The sequence below is a fragment of the Chrysemys picta genome, chromosome 11 (assembly GCF_011386835.1).
Source record: "Chrysemys picta bellii isolate R12L10 chromosome 11, ASM1138683v2, whole genome shotgun sequence".
NCBI lineage: Eukaryota > Metazoa > Chordata > Testudines > Emydidae > Chrysemys > Chrysemys picta.
Window position 1 is genome coordinate 48,791,867 of NC_088801.1, and position 22,759 is coordinate 48,814,625.

General features: G+C 41.1%; 1 protein-coding gene across 1 annotated transcript in view; it reads left to right on the plus strand.

Moving 5' to 3' along the window:
• The window catches only part of ITGAV (integrin subunit alpha V), an 81,935-nt gene that overhangs the window by 23,349 nt on the left and 35,827 nt on the right, over positions 1 to 22,759 (plus strand). The window contains exons 3-11 of the mRNA XM_008172776.4: positions 11,696 to 11,787; positions 12,268 to 12,382; positions 14,325 to 14,386; positions 16,366 to 16,411; positions 18,005 to 18,130; positions 21,040 to 21,084; positions 21,556 to 21,599; positions 21,696 to 21,752; positions 22,282 to 22,334. Coding sequence (XP_008170998.2) covers positions 11,696 to 11,787; positions 12,268 to 12,382; positions 14,325 to 14,386; positions 16,366 to 16,411; positions 18,005 to 18,130; positions 21,040 to 21,084; positions 21,556 to 21,599; positions 21,696 to 21,752; positions 22,282 to 22,334 — 640 coding nt within the window. The remainder of the gene's footprint in view (positions 1 to 11,695; positions 11,788 to 12,267; positions 12,383 to 14,324; positions 14,387 to 16,365; positions 16,412 to 18,004; positions 18,131 to 21,039; positions 21,085 to 21,555; positions 21,600 to 21,695; positions 21,753 to 22,281; positions 22,335 to 22,759) is intronic.

Here is a 22,759-nt window from a genome sequence, read left to right on the forward strand (position 1 = left end):
GTGGGGCTGGGAATGAGGGGTTTGGAAGATGGGAGGTGGTCAGGGGTGCAGGCTCTGGGTGGCGCTTACCTCAAGCAGCTCCCAGAAGCAGGGGCATGTCCCCCCGACTGGCTCCAATGCAGCGGCGTGGCCAGGTCTCTGCGCACTGCCCCGTCTGCAGGCGCCGACCCTGCAGCTCCTATTGGCCACAGTTCTCGGCCAATAGGAGCTGCAGAACCTGCGCTTGCGGAGCCCCCTGGCTGCCCCTATGCGTAGTAGCCGGAGGAGGGACATGCTGCTGCTTCCGGGAGCCACGCGGCGTCATGGCAGGTAGGGAGCCTGCCTTAGCCACGCTGCGCTGCCGACCGGACTTCTAACGGCCCAGCCAGTGTTGCTGACCGGAGCTGCTGGCGTTCTGGTTGAAACCCAGACACCTGGCAACCCTAACTGTGCACCTACATGAAGCTTTTTCTGAAAATCCCTGATTTCTAGTCTACATCTACACTACACATCACTAGCAGCGACATGTTTGGTATGTGTAGCTACACGCAGCAGTGAAAGGCTCTGGCAGGGTGGAGGCAGCAGTGAAAGGCTGTAGTAATGGGGAGGTGGTGGAGCCTTTCCTTGCTGCTTTCCCACTGCCGGAGCCTTTCACCACTGCTGAAGTCATTCCCTGTGGTAGGAAAAGGCTCCAGTAGCGGGGAGGCAGCAGGACAATACACTGCTGAAAATAGTGGCATAGACCAGGAAGCATGCCTTGGGCAGCTAGAGAGCTGTATAGGGTATGTACTCAAATACACCTTTGGAGGGTGTGTATATGTACTCACTCTACTTGCCTAAATCAGGCCTGACCATGTCTGCTGCTATTTGTACCCATGCTAGGGGAGCTACCCGTATATATACACTACACCTCTGAAAGAAGATACACCCTTACTGCTGCACCCACTAGTTTTGACTGTTTGTGGGCCAGTCTCTCATTGCTTTGTGGTATGCAACTTACCTTCCATGCCCCTCTCTCCTCACAGCCTTGTAACTCAGTAGGACTGGTCTTACACAGACACAGATCCATCTACCGCTGAAAGTATTTCCAAATGTTGCCTAGCTGATGGTTTCTTGAAATGCTGAAAGGTAGTTCACAGTAGTTGTACAGACCGCGGATGTCCTCCTCTTTAGAAAAGATTAAATTTATTCTTATTTTGCCGAAAGATTGTCAGACACTAATTGTAACAGGTAACAAAAATCAGTGAGCAGATGGGTGTTTTGAAGTCATTGTACATGAACATCAGCAAAAGTAAGTTTTGATCAAGTGTGACGTACCAGGGTACAGTCCATACTCATGAGCAGCTGTGTCACCCCTGCCCTGCAACCTAGGGTGCCTTACAGTGCCTTGCTGAAGTAGCTCACAGCTGTGCCGCTCACAAACAGCTTCCAGCATACAAGGCACATTAAGATTTTTTGTTACCGGTAATATAGTGAATGTCAGGGGGCGTAACCTTCACTGGCTTTATGCAGTCTGGATAAATGCCTCCGTTCTTTTGCCATAGCATTTTGGGGGAGTGGGATCACTAAAAGCTATGAAATTTTATTCTGGACATGCGCATACACACTTTTTGAGGGACCTAGATGACCAGTTGAAGTCTATCAAATTGTACACATGTGAGCAATATGTAGAAAATGAATGTGAACCAAAGGATTCTGTTATGTGACTGCTTCCAAAAAGGAAATTATATTCTTCTTCCTTTCAAGTCTCTTGCAGTTCTCTTGAGTATCACGCCTGTAAGACTGAAATTAACTCTTCCTTTTTCAAGAATGTTTAGGGCATTGTTTGGAATCCCGTAAGCTTGTCAAAGGAATAGTAAAAAGTTTTAAGTTTGCAATGACAATCTTTCCTGTTAATGTTTCAATGCAGTGTACTTGTGAGCTCTTGAATTGCATATTAGATTGGGAAAACGTGACTGTTCCATTTCAAAATGCCTCTGTGTACAGCCCTGTGCAGTCAACTTCGTAACCTGTATTTTTGAGTCCCTGCTTCAAGAGCTTCCTTGCTAATTCAAATACTTAGTTATCTGACAAAACACAGAACGTCCCATTAAACTATTGTAAACTGAAATATGCTCTTAATACAACTTTGAACTTCCATGCTAATGAGTTGCAGATTTCTCTGGCAAATTCCATTTTAGCACAGAAAGTGCTGGCTCTGCAGTGATAAACTGTCTCCCCCACCTCTTTAAAAATTTATATATATATCCTCAGATTGTGACTCACTGTTAGTTTCAATCTTTTTCCTGGCAATGAGGATGTCTCCAGAACTCTCTGCCTTTTCTGTATCACTTCCTGAAATCGGGAACTGGGAAAAGCATCTACAGAAAATTACCAGGTTTCAAGTCTGGGGTTTCCATGTACTGGTTGAAATGTTTGAGTCCATTCCAGCTTTTTCCTGATTGCTCCAGGAAAAAAAGTTACGTAGGCTAAGTCTGACCGGGTGCAGTTTGGCACTTTCCCAATTAGCTGTATTCTTTCACTGCCCACATTTAGTATACCACAGTGTTTACGCAGGAGTTGTCCTGTATTCATTTTGGCTGAAATTCGTTTGAGATCGATTGTTTTGATCCACGCTAAAAGAGAAATAAGGTTTTCAAAAGGGAAATAATAATAAATAATAAATGCCCCCTCCCTTACATTTCTCAGCTTCCTTCCATACTGAAGTGGGTGATCCTAGACAATAAAAGGCTTTGTTTGGAAGCCTACTCCACCAGTCTGGCCTGGCTCTATTTGTGACCTATTTAGTTTTAGGAGGGCGTATTAGCTGCTTTGTGCAGCTCCATCCTTTCAGTGTTCCATAGTTTAGGAACTGCTGATAGAGAGTTAAGGGCAGAACTAGCATGTTGTGAACTTGAACAAAACTCTTGAAGGCAAATTTATGTATATTGAGGAGGAAATAGTGGGGAACTCCTGCTTTCCCCTAGAGTAGGATAAGGAAGGGAAGTTGGGATGATAATATAGCTGTTGTATAGCACTTTTCATCAATGGATCTCAGGACTAGGAAAGTTGGTATCTTTGGAAATTATCCACTTTTAGCAAAATATTGTTTTTTAAATGGGCATGATTGTTTTACTGGGCTAGCCTACACTAGAAGTGCTACATTGGTGCAGCTGCGCTGTTGTAACTCATTTGATGAAAATGCTGTGTGCCGACGGAGAGAATTTAGGGAGGTGGCTTATTCACACCCCCGAGCAAAGTAAATTATACCAAAGTAAGGGGTAGTGTAGATTTGGCCACTGACTTGGACAGAGATTTAAACCTGCGAATCTCAAAGGGAGCTGTTTGGTTCAAAAACAAACTACTCACCTGTGTGAAGGCTGTTTCTTCATTTGTAATTAGAGGGATCGATTCTAATCTTGCTAACTCCTCCTTCACACTCCTATAGCTCTGTTGAAACCCAGCTGTCATCTCTGTGATTTACCCTGAAGTAAGTGAAATCTGAATCGGGCTCAGGGTAACTCCAGTGACTACAGAGTGGGGAGAGGTGTTACATGTGTAAAACCTCACCAATGTGCTGTCAGTTCCCAACGCTGGAGAAATCACTCTTGTGTGTTTGTGAATAGGTAGATTTCTGCCAGAATATTGTTTCACTGGGTGTAGTTGGATCGTGATTTAAGGACTAGCTGGAACACACAGCTTCTTGCTTACATCAGATGAGGTGGAGGTGGTGGTGGTGGCGGGGGGGAGGATGGGGGAATTCTGTTGCTCCAACAGAGCCTTGAGGAAGTAACAGGATTTTTTCCCCCCAATCAGAGGTAAGCAGGAGCTTTGTGTTCCCGTTTATCACTGGGTCATGATCCAAACAGGCTTGCTAACCAAGTGATACTCATGCAGGAGTCAGTCCCTTCACAGCATGGGACTTTTAAATGACGATTAACATTCGCCCTCTTGGCTCACGATCCCCCACATTCAAACCTTTATTCAGATTTTAGGTGGAAGATGTCCAGCTTCAAACCATCTACAGTACTGCTTTCTGTGAAGAGCACTCCTGTATATTTTGTAAGGTTGCCTTTTTTTGGGTAGCTGCATTAAGTTTCCATTTATTAAAACTCATCTTAACTGCACCAGTCCTTATTTTACTGAGGAGACTTTAATCTATTCTGTAAATTAGGTCAGTCTTAAAATTTTACAGCTTTTTAAGTATTCATAGTCTGGGCCAAACTTCACCAGTTCAGTGCCTCTTGTCTTGACTCATACAGTTACCTCAATTCAGACTCTCACTTCCAGAGGAGAACAATGTTTACAGTCCAATCTTCTCATTACCATGGAGCTTTCATGAGTTTCTGCTTCCAAGCATGTTAAGGGTTGCATAGCACAACTTCCAGATCACTTAACAGTAACTTCTCCATTGTTTATATAGCAAATAGCATTTATATTGAATGAAGAAGGCATAGACTGTAGCGGACTGGCCAAAAATATGTCAGAAATAAACCTCCCCCATCCTTGAATCTCTCTGCCTTCTTTGAAAGAGTGTGATTAATAATCTCCTCCTCTTCCTGCCATTTCTCCCCATCCCAACTTCCAGATGTAAATTTAAGTCCTATTTAATATAATAATGACAATGTCCCATTTCTCCAACAGCAAAAATACACCCACAAAACTGATCAGTAAAGGATACCAAGTTTGTTCTTGAGCAGGAGGCTTGACTATAATAGAACTGGAATGTATCAAGGCATAATTGTGTTAGGACCAGTTAGGTGAAGGTACTTTTTGTTTGGAATGGTTGCCTGCTCTGACTAGAAAGAGGAAAAAGTCCTAGGGGTGGCAAGGGGCTGAGCACTATTGAGTTGGCACATCAGGTCCTTTTCCCTAACGAAAAGGTACATAAGATGTTGATAAGTAGGATGGTGGAACAGATGCACAAAGGAAAAGCCCCAACACAGATCTGGCATTTATACATTCATTTTTATTTATGTGACATGTACCCCATGATTAAGGCCCGTCATTTTCAGTTTTTATTTTATTTAATGTTTCCGGGGAGTTTATCACTACAGCAACAAAAACAGGTGAAAATCGGTGCAAAATTATTAATTTTTCTGGGTAAATATCGGGATTTATTTTGGTGGACAGAAGGACGGGGAAAAAAGTATTCAGTAGGTTGAATTCTTTTCATCAACGCATTAATGTGGTTTGCTGCAGAACTAAAACTGAACTCAAAACACAATACCACCTCTGAGTTCAAGAAAACAATATATTTCTAATCCCCAAATAAAACTTTTCATTTGAATAAACAGTTTACTGTTGTAGATTTAGAACTATTAGCCTATAAATATTTACATTTAACAATTAGCCATACCATTTGCACTACGTACACTCAACTTTCATCCTTTTCTCCTGAGTTTTTTTTTAAACTTTTGAATACCTCCTTGTGTTTTGAAACGTATTCTGATGCAGATTTTTGTTTTCTTCCCATTTTAGTATATCAAATCTTTAATTAGTGCATCATCTGCTAACAGCTTGAAATGTGACGTGGTAGATGTGAGATTCATCAGTACATTCAGATGTGTACACACTTAGAGCTTGAGTGCAGGCCTGTTTGTTTGTGTGTATTCTAGACTAATACATAGCCTTACTTCAAGAGGCAGCTTTGCATATACACGCAGACTAATGTATTATCGTAATACATATATCTCATGCAATGTATTGTATTTTCCTAATAATACAACAAATTATTTTTTTATATATTTGAATGATACAAAAGTAGGATGAAAATCAAGAAAAAAACAAATACTTTTTGTAAAACCCATAATTTTTTTGTTAAAAATTGGTTTAAACTGAAAATGAAGGGGCTTACCCACCAACTGTGTTCCTTGTAATGGATGCATTTTAACTTGGCAAGGAGATTTGTAGATGTAGTTTGAAAAATTAACAAATCTGTCTGAGCAAAATGTGTACCTCCTAGGTGTGCGTTCAAACACCCATTTAAAAATTGGATGCAGTGTTTTAAAGGCATGGTGGGGTAGTGCAACAGTGCCCCCTCTGGCCATGCATGGCACAGCCCCTGGGCTCACCTAGCCTAGCGGGGCTGTCCATCTAATTCTGGTGACCAGGAGTCTGAAAAGCCTTTCTCCAGTTCCAGGTCCATTGGGGGTTGATAAGGGAACCCAGGCCCGCCCACTCCACTGGGTTCCAGTTCAAGGACCTCAAGTTAGATAAGGAAAATCCGGGTTCTTGTGACTCTGACCGTGCCTGCAGCTGCTTCCCCTAGATCTCTGCAGGCTCTCCAGCCTGTCCATCATTCATCCCCTCCTGGGCTGTTGTTTCTGGTCAGCTCTTTAGTAGTTTGCTGGCAGGAGCTCCTTTCTCTAACCCGCTCGCTCCTCTGGTATCCACCCACCCTTCTGCTTCCCAGCCCTTTTATCTTATCCTTCCAGCTGCTGCAAGGCTTTCAATCAGCCTTGGCCAACAGCGCCTGTATTAATTCTTTGGTTGCTGGCCCAGTGTGGGGTATATACACCCCATGACAAGCATTCATTAGGCAGCCTTGATAAGCTACAAAAGAGTTAAAATAAAAGAAGAATGAACACTGCTGTAGAAACTTACAGCAGCAAGGTTAACTATGTTATCCACCTGTGTTGGTTTTGACCTAAGAAGCCCTGTATGCTAAGGCCCTGGCTATTTTAGGATATGTCTACGCTGCAAAAAAAGATTTGCAGCAGAGTCTCACAGCTCAGATCAGCTGATTTGGGCTCCCACTATGGGGCTAAAAATAGCAGTGTAGACATTGGGGCTGGATTGCAGGTTCTGAAACTCAGGCCTGGTCTACACTAACCCCCCAATTCAAACTAAGATACGCAACTTCTCAACGTACCTTAGTTCGAACTTACCGCAGTCCAGACGCGGCAGGCAGGCTCCCCCGTTGACTCCGCGTACTCCTTGCGCCGAGCAGGATTACCGGAGTCGATGGGGAGCACTTCTGGGTTTGATTTATCGCGTCCAGACAAGACGCGATAAATCGAACCCAGAAGTTCGATTGCCTGCCGCCGAACCAGCGCGTAAGTATAGACAAGCCCTCAGTGAGGGAGAAGGGGAGGGTCTCAGAGCCTGGATTCACGCTGAAGCCTGAATGGCTACACTGCTATTTTTTGCCCAATAGCCCGAGCCCAAGTCAGTTGACCTAGGCTGAGACATGCTGCCTGGGGAGTCTTTGTTTGCAATGTAGACGTACCCTCAAAGGCACTTCACTCCTTGTTGGTACCATTGCAGTTGACCTAATGAGCCTGTCTTCAATGCTTTAAAAAAAAAAAAAAAAAAAAAAGCAGCTGCATTTTTTACTGAGGGGTAACTAATGGATGGGAGCTATCCTGTCACTGTAAAGACACAGTGAAGATGAGCCCTCCCCCCCGCCCTACCCTTTTTTTTTAACTGTGAGATAAATTTGCTGCAGTCAGTCTGTGGGGGAGCGGGGAGGAGGCAATAGGGCTGCCCTCAGTGTGTTTACTTCAAGGTCAATCTAAGTGTCTTGTCTTCACTGGGTTATTGCCTCCCGATAGCTTATGCGCTTTAGCTACTTCGAGGTAAAAAAACACAGCTCCTTTAGCAGTGAAGACCAGCCCAATGGCTTTGGATTTAAACAGGAGAGGATCTGGTGGCGTGTTTTCTGTGTGGAACTCTGGTCAGTTGACAGTGGAGCATGCTGCAAGGCCTACTTAGACAATTTTTTTCCTGAGGGGATTTTTTGGTTGGGATTAAAGTTGCATTTTACTTTGCAAGGGAAGGGGGGCGGGGTCAGGTCTGCACTAGATTTTCATTTTGTAGTTATTTTATTTGTACTGCAGAGAAACCAAAGTGTCCATTGTGCTAGGTGCTGTACAGATTCATAGTAGGAGAGAGAGTCTGTCCCAAAGAGCTTACAATTTAAGTTTAAAACAAGACAAGATGATGCAACAAACAAAATGGAGAGAATGGACAGGGGTTAACAGTGAAAGAGTTGTCAACTCTCTTCTTTAGTCAGAAGTCTCATGGTATTTGGTATTAAAGCCCCAGTTACTACAGTCAGTTGATGGTTACGTGAAAATCTCAGCTTTCATTTTAAAAACAAACCAAAAAAAGTTTCTAGTCTGTGAACAAAAGCTTAACAAAATTGAACTCTGAGGCCCCCAAACCAGAAAGCAAATAAAAAGAAGCCCTAATTAATTATTTTTCAAATCTCATGATTTTTAAGACAATATCATGATTTTTGAGGACCTGACCAATTTTATGTATGTATGTATTTATTTACTTGGGGTCGGCAACATTATGGTTAGAGAGACATGCTCACTGAGATGGTTTTACAGTAATTTTAAAATGTATTAAAATATGAATCAATCTGTAAAATTGTTGATTTAAAATATATAGTAGCTAGATGTAATTTTCTCATCAATGGTTTAACAAAATTCAGAAATAAATAGTACAAAAAATTGTCCACCAAAATGTCTTACATTGGTTTGAGCATGTGAACTCTTGTACCCAAAGTTTCATAAGTTTTAGTAAACACTTACTGATTTTCAGTTTTGCACGCTTAGGACTCTAGACCTAATTTACTTTCTGTGCCTGCCAGGCTAAAGAATACTCTCGTGAAACTTTAACTTTTGGCACAATCTAAAAAAGCTGCTAGGGAGAAGCTATTGCAGTGCATATATTTCTCACTTGTTGATACATGTAGGTGAGATGTTTTTGCCTTGCTCGAGAGAGGAGACAGTTCTTTTTTCTCTTTGTCCAAACACTGCTTATGAAATATGATTATTTTGTTTCGTAATTGAGCTTCTTTGTAAGGCTTAGTTAACAAAAAATTAATCTCTCATGTCAAACATTTGTGCATTAATACTGTATGTTGAACACTTCTGAGCATGTTCAGAAGAACAAAAGGTATCATTTTCTGTGTTTGTGGAATATACCTAAACAACTGTGCTTAAATCTCTCCTCCCACTCCAACAGCGGGTTGCCAGAATCCCTAGGCTTTGTCTACACTACATAACTTTTAGCGATACGGCTGTGTCGCTACAACCGTGCTGCTAAAAGTCATGCAGTGTAGCTGCTGTTTGTCGTCTCTCCTGCCAACAAAAACTTCCACTCCCAACGAGCAGTGTTTGTATTTGCATTGTCAGCAGGAGAGCGCTCCTGCTGACAACACGCGGTTCACACTGGCATTTGTTGCGGCAAAACTTTTGTCTTTCAGGGTTTTGTTTGTTTTTGTTTTTTTATAACACCTCTGAAAGACAAAAGTTTTGTCATTCAGTTGCCAGTGTAGACATAGCCCTAGACAAGGTGGGTACCTTTCTAGAAGTTTAGGGTGGAATTTTTCAAAAGCACCCAGTGCTTGATTTCAGTGGGAGCATAGTCATGCAGGGTGCTTTGGAAAATTCAACTGTTAACCTATAACTTAATTCAGTCAAGTCCTAGATATATTGCAGTCTCCAGTTTACATCCGCATATGGAAAGCTTTATTTAGGGAAACTGATCTTTTTTTTTTTTTTTTTTTTAAACCCACCTCATTCTCTACCTTTTTAATACTGTTATGGCAAAAGGTGCTTAATGGTTCCATAATCACTGAGATGGAAGCACCTAGGATGAAACTCCCCATAAAAAGAGTTAAAGATGCCATACACAGTAACCACAACCCAACACATCATTAAGGGTATTGTTATTGTGTGGGTTAAAACATTCTCCTTTGTCTGGCACTTGAAGCACTGAGGTTCCAACTTCCTTGGTACTGCAGAGCCCCAGGTTCACTTTTCCAGGTCATGTAGCCTTGGTGAGCAGCCTGGGATTAGGAGTTCCCCAGGTGTAAAATTGAAGGGATTAGTCTGTAAAAAGAGAGACTTGTGGGGGGCCCCTCAGAGGCAAGACAGCTGTTTCTGGGGACAGGGCAAAAAGTGCCTTGCCTGAGGATTCTGGAAGAAGGATTTGCCTGTGTGCCATGTGTTACCAAACCTGTTGAAGGGTTACAGGACTTGTGTACATACTGTAAATAATCAAATCGCATTCAGAAGATACCTGGCTTCAAATTACAGATTTCTACTCCAGACAGAAATTGACCAAATTCTGCTACCGCTGGGTGGTAATACAAATCTACAGGCTGCTGATCATGGAGAGATGTGCACTTTTACTGGCCATTGAAGTATTAAATAGGAATATGGTGAGAGAGCAGAAGGGACTGAAATGTCTTTTTCATTGGCCTCTTTGTGCTATTGAAATTAGAAAAATAAAATAACTTTCTCTGACACTATGGAAACCTGTCTTGGTTTCTGTGTTGTTCTGGACTAAGATCAGACTAAGGGTATGTCTTCGGGCGGGTAGCAATCGATTTATCCGGGATCGATATATTGCGTCTCGTTAAGACGCGATATATTGATCCCCAAATGCGCTCACTGTCGACTCCGGAACTCCACCAGAGCGAGCAGCGGTAGCGCAGTCGACGGGGGAGCCGCGGCCATCGATCCCACGCCGTGTGGACCCCAGTAATTCGATCCAAGATACTTCGACTTCAGCTATGCTATTTGCGTAGCTGAAGTTGGTATCTTGGATTGATCCCCCGCCTAGTGTAGACTAGCCCTAAGGGTTATCTAGCCACCTGTTTGTTTTAGCCGCCTGTGGGGACTGGAGTCTGCTTTGTTTTCCTTTCCGCAGGATTTCCCCATCAGGAAGTAATAGCATGCCTATGGACACAGAGATTTCCTTACAAGGTGTATAATGTACAAGGAAGTTTTGATTTAAGTAGTCACAAGTATTGAGTAATGGAGCTGCTGATTCACAAGAGAGGGTATTTTTTGCAGCATGTGGGACTGATGTATCAACTAGTCAGCTTGCTGACACAGACATAGCAAAACTTCAGTAATTTTCATGTCTTGTGTACACAAGGAAGCTATTGCAAAATAAGCTAGGGTGTGGATTTAAACTGCAGTAACTTATTCTTCACTACCTCCTTGTGTGGACTCTCCTTTTTTGTAGTAAAAGTGCCTCTAGGTTAATCCATTTTCAGGCTATTCCAGGCTATTTCCCCTATGTAGACAAGCCCTTAGTTATCTCCCACTCTGAGTGCTGTACCCTAGGGGTTTGATTATCTTCTCATTGAAATGGCAAAATTTCCATTGCTCTTAGTAGGAGAAGGATCAGGGCTGGGTATGTTAGATGATTTTTACATTTACACTTACACAAGAAACCATTCAAGTTAACTTACTCCTCCCAAGCTTCCACAACAACAGTTAACTTTTAGGGCATGTATATGGGGGTACTCAGGAAAGTGAAGGGGAATTAACTTAAAGTATGAAGTCAATGCACATATGCCCTTAGGAAGGCGCAAGTTAGCCATAACTGTCTTATTCAACTTACTTACATTTTAACTCATTGGTTATTGTAGACAGCAAAACTTTACTCCTGCTTTGTATCTAATCATATCAGTTGGTATATTTTTGAATCTTTACTTGATTTGATAACATTCAGAGTGGAAATTGCAACACTTGTGCTCTTACAGTAATTCAGCATTCTGCCTATGCTTCTTACATGTTGGGTAAATAGTCACATATCCCATAGAGATATAAGCACATCAGAAAAAAATTACTTCTATCAAAGCTATTTCTGCCCTCAAGTATTATTGGTTTCAGCTTGCTTTTTATCTCTGTCTGTATTAGTATTGTTTCTCTAAAGCTCACTCGGTGCTCATGAAATAATGCTGTGTTTTTAATTTTCTTTGTAGGCGATAGAAATTTTGCACCTAATGATCCACTGGAGTTTAAGTCTCATCAGTGGTTTGGAGCATCTGTGAGGTCTAAAAATGATAAAATTCTGGTAAGTCTTGCTTGTAATGTTTTTCGGACACTTCTACAGGAAAATACTGCAATGGAAGGACTGTGACAGTTCAGAATTAAACTTAGCCTTGCCATCCAATCTGAGTTTCTCATTAGGAGTTTATTGGCTGGCTTTTCTTCTTGTGCTAGGGAAAGTCTAGTATAATTCATGAAGTAGTGGATGTTGAAGTTATTTCTGAAAAATCCCTCTAAAGCCCTTCCAATAGATTATTTTATGGGAGTTGTACACAGCTTTCTATCAACGAATGCACATTTCTAAAAATACAAGTGGACTTTTCCTTGTCTAAGGTTGTTACAACTGCCCATTGTGTGGGTAATGTGATGTACTTCTCCTAAAAGCAGTGCTTTTGGATCTTTTTTCCTTGGGCATGCAGTAGAACAATGGTGCAAAGATCCATCCGACCTGCTCAGGCGTTCTGAAGAGAGATCTGTTTTATAGACTGTCATGTCTTTTCCTCAGGCCTGTGCCCCCTTGTATCATTGGAGAACTGAAGTGAAACAGGAGAGAGAGCCTGTAGGAACTTGTTACCTTCATGATGGATCTAAGGCTGTTGAATATGCTCCCTGCAGATCGAGTACGTATAGAAGGTTTTGTTGTTTAACTTAGTAATTTCAGTTTCTCCTCTGTTGCACCAATTTTATGTATATTTGTGGGGAGTAAGAAGAGAATCCGTTTTGTGCCTTCCCTCTTTTTCCATGGTCAGGTTGGCATTTGTGGCAATTGGGGAAGAGCCTGACCCAAAGCCCCAGGTCTGGGTACTCCTGAACTTTCGAGGTGTTCAGGATTTGCATTCAAATTTCACATATGTCAGTCTCTCTCTCTCTCCACTCCCACCCCTGTTCCCTACAGTGGATCAAACTAAGACCATGGATCCAAATATCCCTGAATTTTGGAAAATCCAGATATGAACTTCACAGCTCATTGATAATTGTTGTGGCATCCAAAATGAGCCCACTTTCCTTCTGGGATGTGGATGTTGCTCTGTTGCAACCCCCAGTGCATGAATTTCTGAATCTGGAATTATTAATATCATATTAATGCTCCAATTGATGCTCCTTTTAACTGTATGAAATTGCCAGAGCAGATTAAAGTTTCTGCCAGTGAACTACTGAAGAAGAGAATAACTAGGGTACTGCAACATATTATGAGTACAAAGTGCCCTGCACAGAACAGTCTCACTTCTGTGCTGCTTAGCTGTGTCAAATAACACCCTACTTTTAGTTGCTAACATTTTCAAAAGTAGCCTCTGATTTTTGGTGCCTTCATGTTTTTTGTACTCCATGTCAGATATCATGGGTCTATTTGTTTGAAAGTGCTGAGCACCCACAAACCTTGGTCATATCAGTGGGGCCTGTGGTGGCTCACACCTCTGAAATCAAACCCAAGATGTCTCAACTTGAGCACCCAGAATAAGAGATTACTTTTGAAATTTGTTACCCTATTTCTTTAACCTACTTTTGAATCACAACACTGACTGAGAAATTCTGCAGAACAGCAGGAAGTGCATTCCATAGTCATCCAACATAAAAGAGTAAACGTCTATGTCTTAAACTTAACGAATATTCAACAGTTATAAATAAGGGCCTCTCCTATTACTGCCCTAAAGCTGTATATTCAGGGGATTAACTCAGTCATAAAATCTCTCTCTGGGCTGAATCCTAGCATGGGAACTATCAGCCTGGAATGCTTTTCTCTTCTTCTTCAGACAACCCTTGAAATATATTATAGTTATAAAGCTTTCTGATGGTGGTGTGCTTTTTTTTGCGTAGAAAGAGAAAAATATGTTCCTTTTTCCAGATACTTTACATCTATTTTTCCCCAATACCTTTGGAATTTAACTCGGCAGGAATATGGAGTTACCATTTACTTCTATTCAGATAGGCCTAGAACAGGCGTCGGCAACCTTTCACAAGTGGTGTGCCGAGTCTTCATTTATTCACTCTAATTTAAGGTTTTGCGTGCCAGTAATACATTTTAACGTTTTTAGAAGGTCTTTTTATATAAGCCTATAATATATAACTAAACTATTGTTGTATGTAAAGTAAATAAGGTTTCAAAATATTTAAGAAGCTTCATTTAAAATTAAATTAAAATGCAGAGCCCCCCGGACTGGTGGCCAGGACCTGGGCAGTGTGGGTGGCGCTGAAAATCAGCTCGCGTGCCGCCTTCGGCACACGTGCCATAGGTTGCCTACCCCTGGCCTAGAACTAATCCTAAAGTTATTTGATTATGTGTTGAAGAACAGGAAGAAATATCTGCCTTGCCATATTAGAACAAACTATTGAAGCACCTAATTTGGTATCTGACCTCTGGCTTTGACCACTGCTTCAGAGAGAGGGACAAAAATCTCCCTCACACCAAACCAAAAATCACCTGGAGTTCAAGTTCACCCAGTCCAGGCTCTGGCCATCCAAGGATGTTTGAGCAGAATGGGTCAATGTAATTATAACCATCTTACCATTCCCTATCACAAAGTTTAATTTATCACTCTCTCCCCATCTGTTTTTTTTTTGTAGCAATTATTGATGCTGATGGACAGGGATTTTGTCAAGGAGGCTTTAGCATTGATTTTACAAAGGTATGTGATGCTCATTGGATGTGGCCTGTTTTCACAAGTCAGCAGACAAATTACAGCAGTTCCAACCAATACCTGATATAGGCATGTATCTGTTTTTTAAACTAAAGATCCATCATTCCCAAAAGTAAAAATTAAGTAAAAAAAGTAAACTAATTGAAAAGTTTGGAACCAAGCCATCATTATGAGCCCTGATCCTGCAAGGTGCTTAGCACCTAAGCTCTGAAAGATCACGCCCTACATAAGTACCCTGCATTTCCAGCTTCTGTCAGTGTAATTTTATTAGACACTTAACCATACACTGGTCACTTCACGTCACTAAGTCAGTTCTCTTCCAGAAATGACTTGCTCTGAAAGTGACAGTGTAACCCCCTCTTAATAACTCCATTAGTAGACTGTGCTTGTAGACCCAAATCACTGCTGCTTATTGAGCCACAGCTCTAAATTGTCGTTATCTTCTTGCTCTTGTTCTCTTCCTTATGTTTTCTTTCTGTATGTATGTAGGTTGCTGTATGAAAATGTGTTTTTCATATATTCTCTTTTAATGTTCCTTTTTTTTTTGTTTGATTTCTTTTAAAATCCAAACAGAGAGAAAATGTTTACAAAGCTAAGCATCACATAAAAAACAGGACTTGATCCAGCAACACACATAAGCACATGCATTGCTGTAAGCACACAAGTAGTCCCACTGACTTGAATGGGACTGCTTGTGCTTAAAGTTACAAACATGCTTTGCTGGATCATAGCCATACCAAGTACAGGAAAAGCTGTGTTATCTGGCACTTTGCAAACCAGAAAGCTCTATAATCAATCCTTTCAGGAGGGGTTGCGGGGCGTGGGCTCTGGGAGGGGGTGCAGGTGCGGGAGATGGAGAGGGGCAGTGGGTTGGGGTGTGGGAGAGGTTTCAGGGTGCTGGATCTGGGCGGCACTTACCTTGGGCAGCTCCCCACAAGTGGTGACATGTCTGGAGAGATGCGGCCAGCGTCTCTGTGCACTGCCTTTGCCTGCTGGTGCCACCCCCACAACTCCCATTGGCCGAGGTTAATGCTCCTAGGTGGAGGAAAGGCCACAGGGGCTCTGTGCGCTGCCCCCGCCCTGCCCCGAGTACTGACTCTGCAGCTCCCATTGGCCAGGGACTGTGGCCAATGGGAGCTGTGGGGGCGGCGCCTGGAGGCGGAGCCAGCATGCAGAGCTGCTTGGCCGCACCTCTCTGGACATGTCGCCACTTTTGGGGAGCTGCGCGAGGTGAGAGCCATCCAGATCTGGCACCCTGAAACCCCTCCCGTGCCCCAGCCCTGAGCCCCCTCCTGCACCCAAACTCCCTCCCTCTTAGTTAACTGGAATTTTTGACTTAACCGTCAACCCCCCATTCCGCCAACATGCTGGATAACAAAGCTGTTGCTGTAATATAGACAAAGATCAAAACCAAGACTTCTTTGTGTACAATATTTCTGTAGTTGATTAAGAAAAAGTAGGGAGGGGAGGAGAGGAGGGAATAGTCTGTATGCCTCCACAGAAACCGGTCATATGACAGACTCCTAGCAAAATGTCATACAGTTTTGTTCTAACTATATTCTATTGTCTTAAAATTATGCCTGTAGGAGTCTCAGCTAAAATGACATGAATCATTCAGTTCAGAGTTTAAAAAGAAGAGGCGAGGTGAGGGGAGGAGCATAGGGGAGGGAAAAGAAATTGATCAAAAGCAGATGTCGATTTGCTTCAGTAGTGTTAAACCTAATAAAATTCTAGAAGATCAACATTTTTAATTATTTCCTTTTTGTTTTTGATTCTCTTTTAGTAGGCCCGTGTAATCTCAAATCATAATTAAAAAAATATAACAACATGTGGCCTGGTTGCTACAGCAACTTTACAGTACAAGAAAACTATGTGCCCCTAGAATTACCATATATTTCATTATAGTTTATTATTTTTCAGATGTATGGTAATGAGGGCTCTTATTTTTTTTATTTAATTCTTTCTAGGGAGACCGGGTACTTCTTGGAGGACCTGGAAGCTTCTACTGGCAAGGTGAGACTAATCACTTATGTGACAAAAAATGCTGACATTATAGATTTTCCACCCCCATTCCACCTATCTTGACTCCTCCATAAACGTCAATATCTCCGTGAATGAGACACTAGAAATATATTTTTTTAATCCCCTTAAAACATTTACTGAATATTTGAGGCAGCTTTAAAAGACTTCTTTGCACTGATTATTAACTAAATAGCCATAAAATGTTCTGTTAAATATATAAAATGTGTGTGTTTGTTCTTAAAGGCAAATATTTTGTTCAAGCCCGATGAAGTTACCTCAGGGAATATTTTGCCCGTCCACCCAAAACCTTAAAAGCAAGGAAATGAAAAGTTAAGCAAGAGGTCTTTCCTGTATCTTATAAACACAGACATCAAATTATTCACTGTCAATGAGACGCACTACAGGCCCCACAAAGAGAAGTACATTCCATTTCCTTTGGATATAGAGATGCGCTACATTCTCCACATGCCCTGCGCTGTAACACAAACGTTACCTCTGACTTCACAGTTTCCACAAGAACGTTTCATCTATCTTCTCCTAGAGGGAAGGCCTTCAACTGACCATTGCTCATCCACGGACACTGTGGGTGTATCTACACTGTAGCTGTGGAAGAGCCCTCTCGGCCTGGCAGACAGACACGCACTAGCTATGCTCAAACAAATTTGCTAAAAATAGCAGTGTGGACACGGTGGCATGGGTTAGCCACCTGAGTACAGACTCAAGGGGTCGGTTGGGCTTGTACTTGGGCAGCTAACTTGTGCTGCAACGTCCATGCTGCTATTTTTAGCACGATAGCTCAAGCAGCATAGACAGCCTGTGAATACAAAATCCGATTGACTTGCTACCACCACCACTAGTGAGCAGCTGCCAAATGTAGTTGCCCATGTTCCGTTAGTATTAGTGCAGACCCTGAATAAAGGAGAGTGATTAAAAATGCGTTACAGATGCAACTGATGCTCATCAAATTGAGTTAGTAATGTATGTTTATTTTGTTAGCTCCTTGAGAAATTGTCATCTCTTACATAAAACTTGAAAGGAAAAAAAAAATTCTAAATGTAACAGTAATTTATAAATAAAATAATGCTCCTGAATTTGCAGTTTCATAATTTCCTACAATTCTTTTAAGCTAAATTCTGAAATGCCGCTAAAAGGCACGCAGTGTAGCCGCTGTTTGTCGGCAGGAAAGTGCTGTCTCGCAGGCAAAAAAACTTCCACCCCCAACGAGCAGTGGTAGCTTTATCGGCAGGAGAACTCTCCCCCCCGACAAAGCACTGTTCAGACCGGTACTTTTCATCGGTAAAACTTTTGTCATTCGGGGGATTTTTTTTTCACACCCCTGAATGACAAAAGTTTTAACAACAAAGTCCACTGTAGACAAAGCCTAAGTCTCTGCTGGATCATGGTCTACATTTTTATTTTTTTGCCTCCCAATGGCTACTGTTATTGTTGTCTAATGGAGGTTTTCCCTTTAGTCTAATGGAAAAGCTATTGGTTTAGAATCCAAAAATTCTCTGATTAAATCCCATTCTTCACAGTTAAATTCACCGGAGCAATTATCTATTTTAATGTATTTTTTTTCCGCAGGTCAACTCATTTCTGATCGTGTAGCAGAAATTGTGGATAAATACAATTCCAAAGCCTACAGTATAAAGTATGATGACCAGTTAGCAACACGGTCCGCTAGTGCTGCTTTTGATGACAGCTACTTGGGTAGGTCACTTTGGGGGGGAAAAAGAGGGGGATATTTGTATCAATATTGCAGCAAGACTCATTAGATTTGATCCTGCACCCATTGCAAAAGACCCAATAACTTTTATTGACTTCATTGATTTCAACAGGAGCAGGTTTGAACCCTTACTGAATGTTAATGTTGATAAAGATAGCAGTTCATAAGAGTGTTTCTACCTGCTAAATGCCTATCCTTTTAGGATTGTGTGCATCCATCTTGTCTCTCTAATATGGAGAGTGACTCATGGTCAGTCTTGAGCTCTTGGACATGTTATCTAATCCATGTATATTTTCTTTGCACTTGCTTTTTATATGGTGTCAGAGATTTGTCACTTTCTCAGTGATTCTGTATGACCCTTGGGGGAAAAAAAAAAGTGTGACCAGAAATCTTTATCAGTGAGATTACTTATTATTCCGTAATCCTCTCCCTCTGCCCTTCAAAAAAGAAGTGTTCTAAGTCAGCAGCTGGTGTAACATGGCACAGAAAATCCCCTAATCCCCTAGTTCTTAAGTCCTTTATTACTTTAAAATTGTGAAAGTAAAGGAACAAGCCCTGTTCTGCCTTTACAGGACAGTCTAATGTACACCAGTCTGGCATGGAATCAGACTTGCCTGTTCAAATCATACCAGTTTCCAAGGTAATTCAAAATTCAACTTTCCCTGAGAGGTCTTAAAGGAGAATAAAAGACCCCAAAAAGTGTATAAGTGAACCCTGCTAATATGGGAACAGAGGTCAATCTCAGTGACCCATTTCCCCACCCTTACATAAACCTAGATAAACAGGTGCTGGAGATTATGTTAAAATGCTGAAACATTAGAAGCGTTTGAAACCTACTTACTAGTTTAAATTCATGCTTAGAGCAGTCCTCTTTCTAGATAAAAAAATGTTTTGGTCAGGAACAAGTGAGTCGGCTTTTCAATATTGCACCAATTTATCAATATGTCACAGTCACTTGAGACCTCGTTTCATTTTTGTCAACACAGTGGATGCTGTTAACTTTTCATGGCCCTGAGCCAAAGCCCAGGGAAGCCAGCGGGAGTCTTTCCATTGACTTTACTAGGCTTTCAATCAGGCCTTACATCACTATATATGATTTTATATGGAGATTCACATCCACACCCACCCCCTCACACATATTGTGTTTACTTTGGAAATACAGCAGTTGGAAGTAGCCTTTGGATTCTATGAAACAAAATGAAAATGTGTGTTGAGGGAATAATGAATAAAAGTGTTCTCCAGGAGAGGTGAAGGAAGTAATCATTTAGCTTTATATAGGTCTAGCTTAGACAAAAGAAAGGAAAGGAAAAATGTTCCTAGGGAACATGAAGTAAAATTCCTGGGAGAGAATAGTTTTAGGGTGTTCCTTGGGTGAATGTGTAGAATTCCTATGGATACCAATGTGAGGTCTGTATTCCAAGAATAGTGGGTATATATCCATCTTACTGAATGTGCAAAACAGAGGACCAGGAACTCCTTTAAGAAAAGGCTGTTTGGGAAACATTTTTATTTTGTTCACACGTACATTGTTTAAAAGAATTGTCCTTTCTAAAAATATTCCCCTGTCTGGACCTGAACATGTTCATCATTTAATAATGTAACAAATTAATATCGATGCTCTTGCTACAGTTCCTGGAAGTTCTCAAAAAATACTGTGCCTTAAACTTCCAAGTAAAACCCTTATCTAAAGGAAGAAACTGTTCTTCCTCACTAAAATAAATTGAACTAGAGCATGTTGGAGTCTGTCAGATCTGACCGGTTAAGTAGGGTCTGTACTTGGGTGGATGTGTGATCTTCAAAAAGGGTATTGTGTTCCAAAAAGTGACTTTGTAATACTATTTCCTCTGAAACTGTACTGGACTAATGGTCCACTGTAATGGTTGGGAGAATGATGAGATTAATATAGAGGTCCTGAATTCTTGTGGTCATTTAAGAATCCTAGGTCTCTTTTCACAAAAGCAGAAGTGCCAGTAATGATGTATTAGCAAAATTCCTGTTTTCTTTCCTGAAGGTCTTGTGAGTAGACATGAGGCCCAGGAGCCAAGCACTTTTGTCTAACTGTGTGCACTTCACTGTGCATCTTTTCATTTTTACCTATCAGTAAAATTGGTATTGTGATTGGGCTTTTTTGTATTAAGTAGTTAGCAAAGAGCTTTGAGATTATTTTACTGCCACCGTCTGAATTTACACAGAACAAGTCATTGTCTGCTATCTCAGTTGAATTATGATCTGACCTCCCCTCATCCACCAAAAAAAAATCAGGCTAAGTATTAATATCTCAAGTAGGAGCTCTCTCTGTATTAGACATTATTCAAAATTCTTTTACAAAACCCGGGCCAAGATTCAACTGCTGAGTCCAGAACTTGGATCATTCTGTTACTGTTCCTGATGTGCCCTTTTTCAACATAACAGGTAAATCCTCATGTGGTCTTGATCACCACCAAATTTCATTGCCATAAATTCATCAAAGGATTCCATTAGAGAGAAACTTGGATTGCAACATATAAATCCTTTCAGACTTTGGGCAAGTTGAGATGTGGACCCAAACATGTCAGTTCTGGACCATCTCTAGGTTCTATGTTTGTTTGAACCTAGCCATTCCAGTTTCAAACTGGTGGATCCCCATTTGGCAAAACAAACCTGCCCATTTGGACATGGCTGTTCCTACTGAAATCAATGCGTCTCATGCAGACTGTAACTATTTTTAGTTGGGTAGTATAGTTATCCAATGGATATCCTGTTTGGAATAGCTATTTATCTTACTGTCTTTTGAGATCATTCAATAGGATGTGCAAGCAAAGTGGATCATATGGGAAGTTTTGAGAAATTACATGAAAAGCAAAAATTAATAAGCTTCATATAGTGACTTATCACTTTTGTTATTGTTGCTCAGGTTATTCGGTGGCTGTTGGAGAGTTCAGTGGTGATGGCATAGAAGGTACAAGCCTTGTTCTTGTTTTGTTGCTATGTAAAAATGTGTTTAGCAGGAAGCAGACTGAATGGGATAAATTCATGGAGGTTAAGTCCATTAATGGCTATTAGCCAGGATGGGTAAGGAATGGTGTCCCTAGACTCTGTTTGTCAGAGGGTGGAGATGGATGGCAGGAGAGAGATCACTTGATCATTACCTGTTAGGTTCAGTCCCTCTGGGGCACCTGGCATTGGCCACTGTCGGTAGACAGGATACTGGGCTAGATGGACTTTGGTCTGACCCAGTACGGCTGTTCTTATGTTCTAATAGTCAAACACACACAAACAAACCAGATGTACATGTATGCATACACAGCATAGTACATCACATTCTAGGAATGAGCAAAATGGTTCAGGCAAATTAAGATCTAGCTTGAGCCATTGTTCTTTGCTCAACTGGAATCTGAACATTACCAAGTTGTCTTCTCTTATGTTTCAGATTTTGTATCTGGGGTTCCAAGAGCAGCAAGAACACTGGGCATGGTAGGAAACTTGAAATCTTCAATTTGAAAAAATGTTAAATGTTGTTGTTGTTGTGTATAGTGACATGTTACTAGCTCATTTCTTTTTCCTATGCAGGTGTCTATTTACAATGGGAAAAATATGTCATCCTTGTACAATTTTACTGGAGAACAGGTATATAGTTCTGCTTTATACCAATGAGGTGGCTGTAGGGGTGCAGGAGAGAAAAATTCTTCAGAATGACAGAACATAGGCATGAAGTCCATGGCTCTATAAGATATATTTTCTTGTTAGCTCATACGCCTCCAGATCTTTAGTAATCTGTGGATGTGTTCCATGAATTCCCTTTCTTGTGATGATATTACTTAGAAAAACAGTCTTAGCACAGAAACCCCTTTAGAAACCTTTAAGAGTCATTGGAGTGGAGTTGTGTTCATGCTGCTTGGTGTTGTAATTCAATTTAGTCTGTTAAGAATTAGAAAAGAGGATGGACCACTGGATTCTACTAGTTGCGGGGAAGGAGTCATCAATTCTCTTTATCCAGTTGTAGAAACAGACCAGTTTACTGAGGGAGTAGGGGAAAGGAATGAAAAAACTATTGGTGGCACCTAATGAAATTCATGTACCAAATATTTTGGAGGGGGGCAAAAATGGCACTCCTTGAAGTATTTGGATCAAACATAAAACTTCTGTTGTTTTCCAGATGGCTGCCTATTTTGGATATTCTGTAGCTGCCACTGATATTAATGGGGATAAGTAAGTGCCTTTTTTTTTTTCTTAGTTGTTTGTGGAAACAGTTATCTGTGTCTCTCAAAATTAATTTCCTAGAACAAAATTAGCAATATTTCCTATTACACTTATTTCTCTCTCCTTATGGCTTTTTTACTGCATTTTATTCGGGCTTCCTTGCACAACATGCTTTATTTTGAGCACTCAACATGCTTTTTTTTTTTTTTTTAAGTTGTCATACGTCATCTACACTGTCTAAATAGGAAATGCATGCTTTAGATTCTGGTAGATGTATGCTTTCTTCATCACTAAATTTCTTTAAATTATTAGTGAAACCTAAAGATATATATGAAACATTCATCTTAAGCATCACTGTACAATTCTGTGTGACAATGGGTGATGGGAACATGTGAAACTGGAGTTTCTTGTGGTGGTTGAAAGACTGTATATTA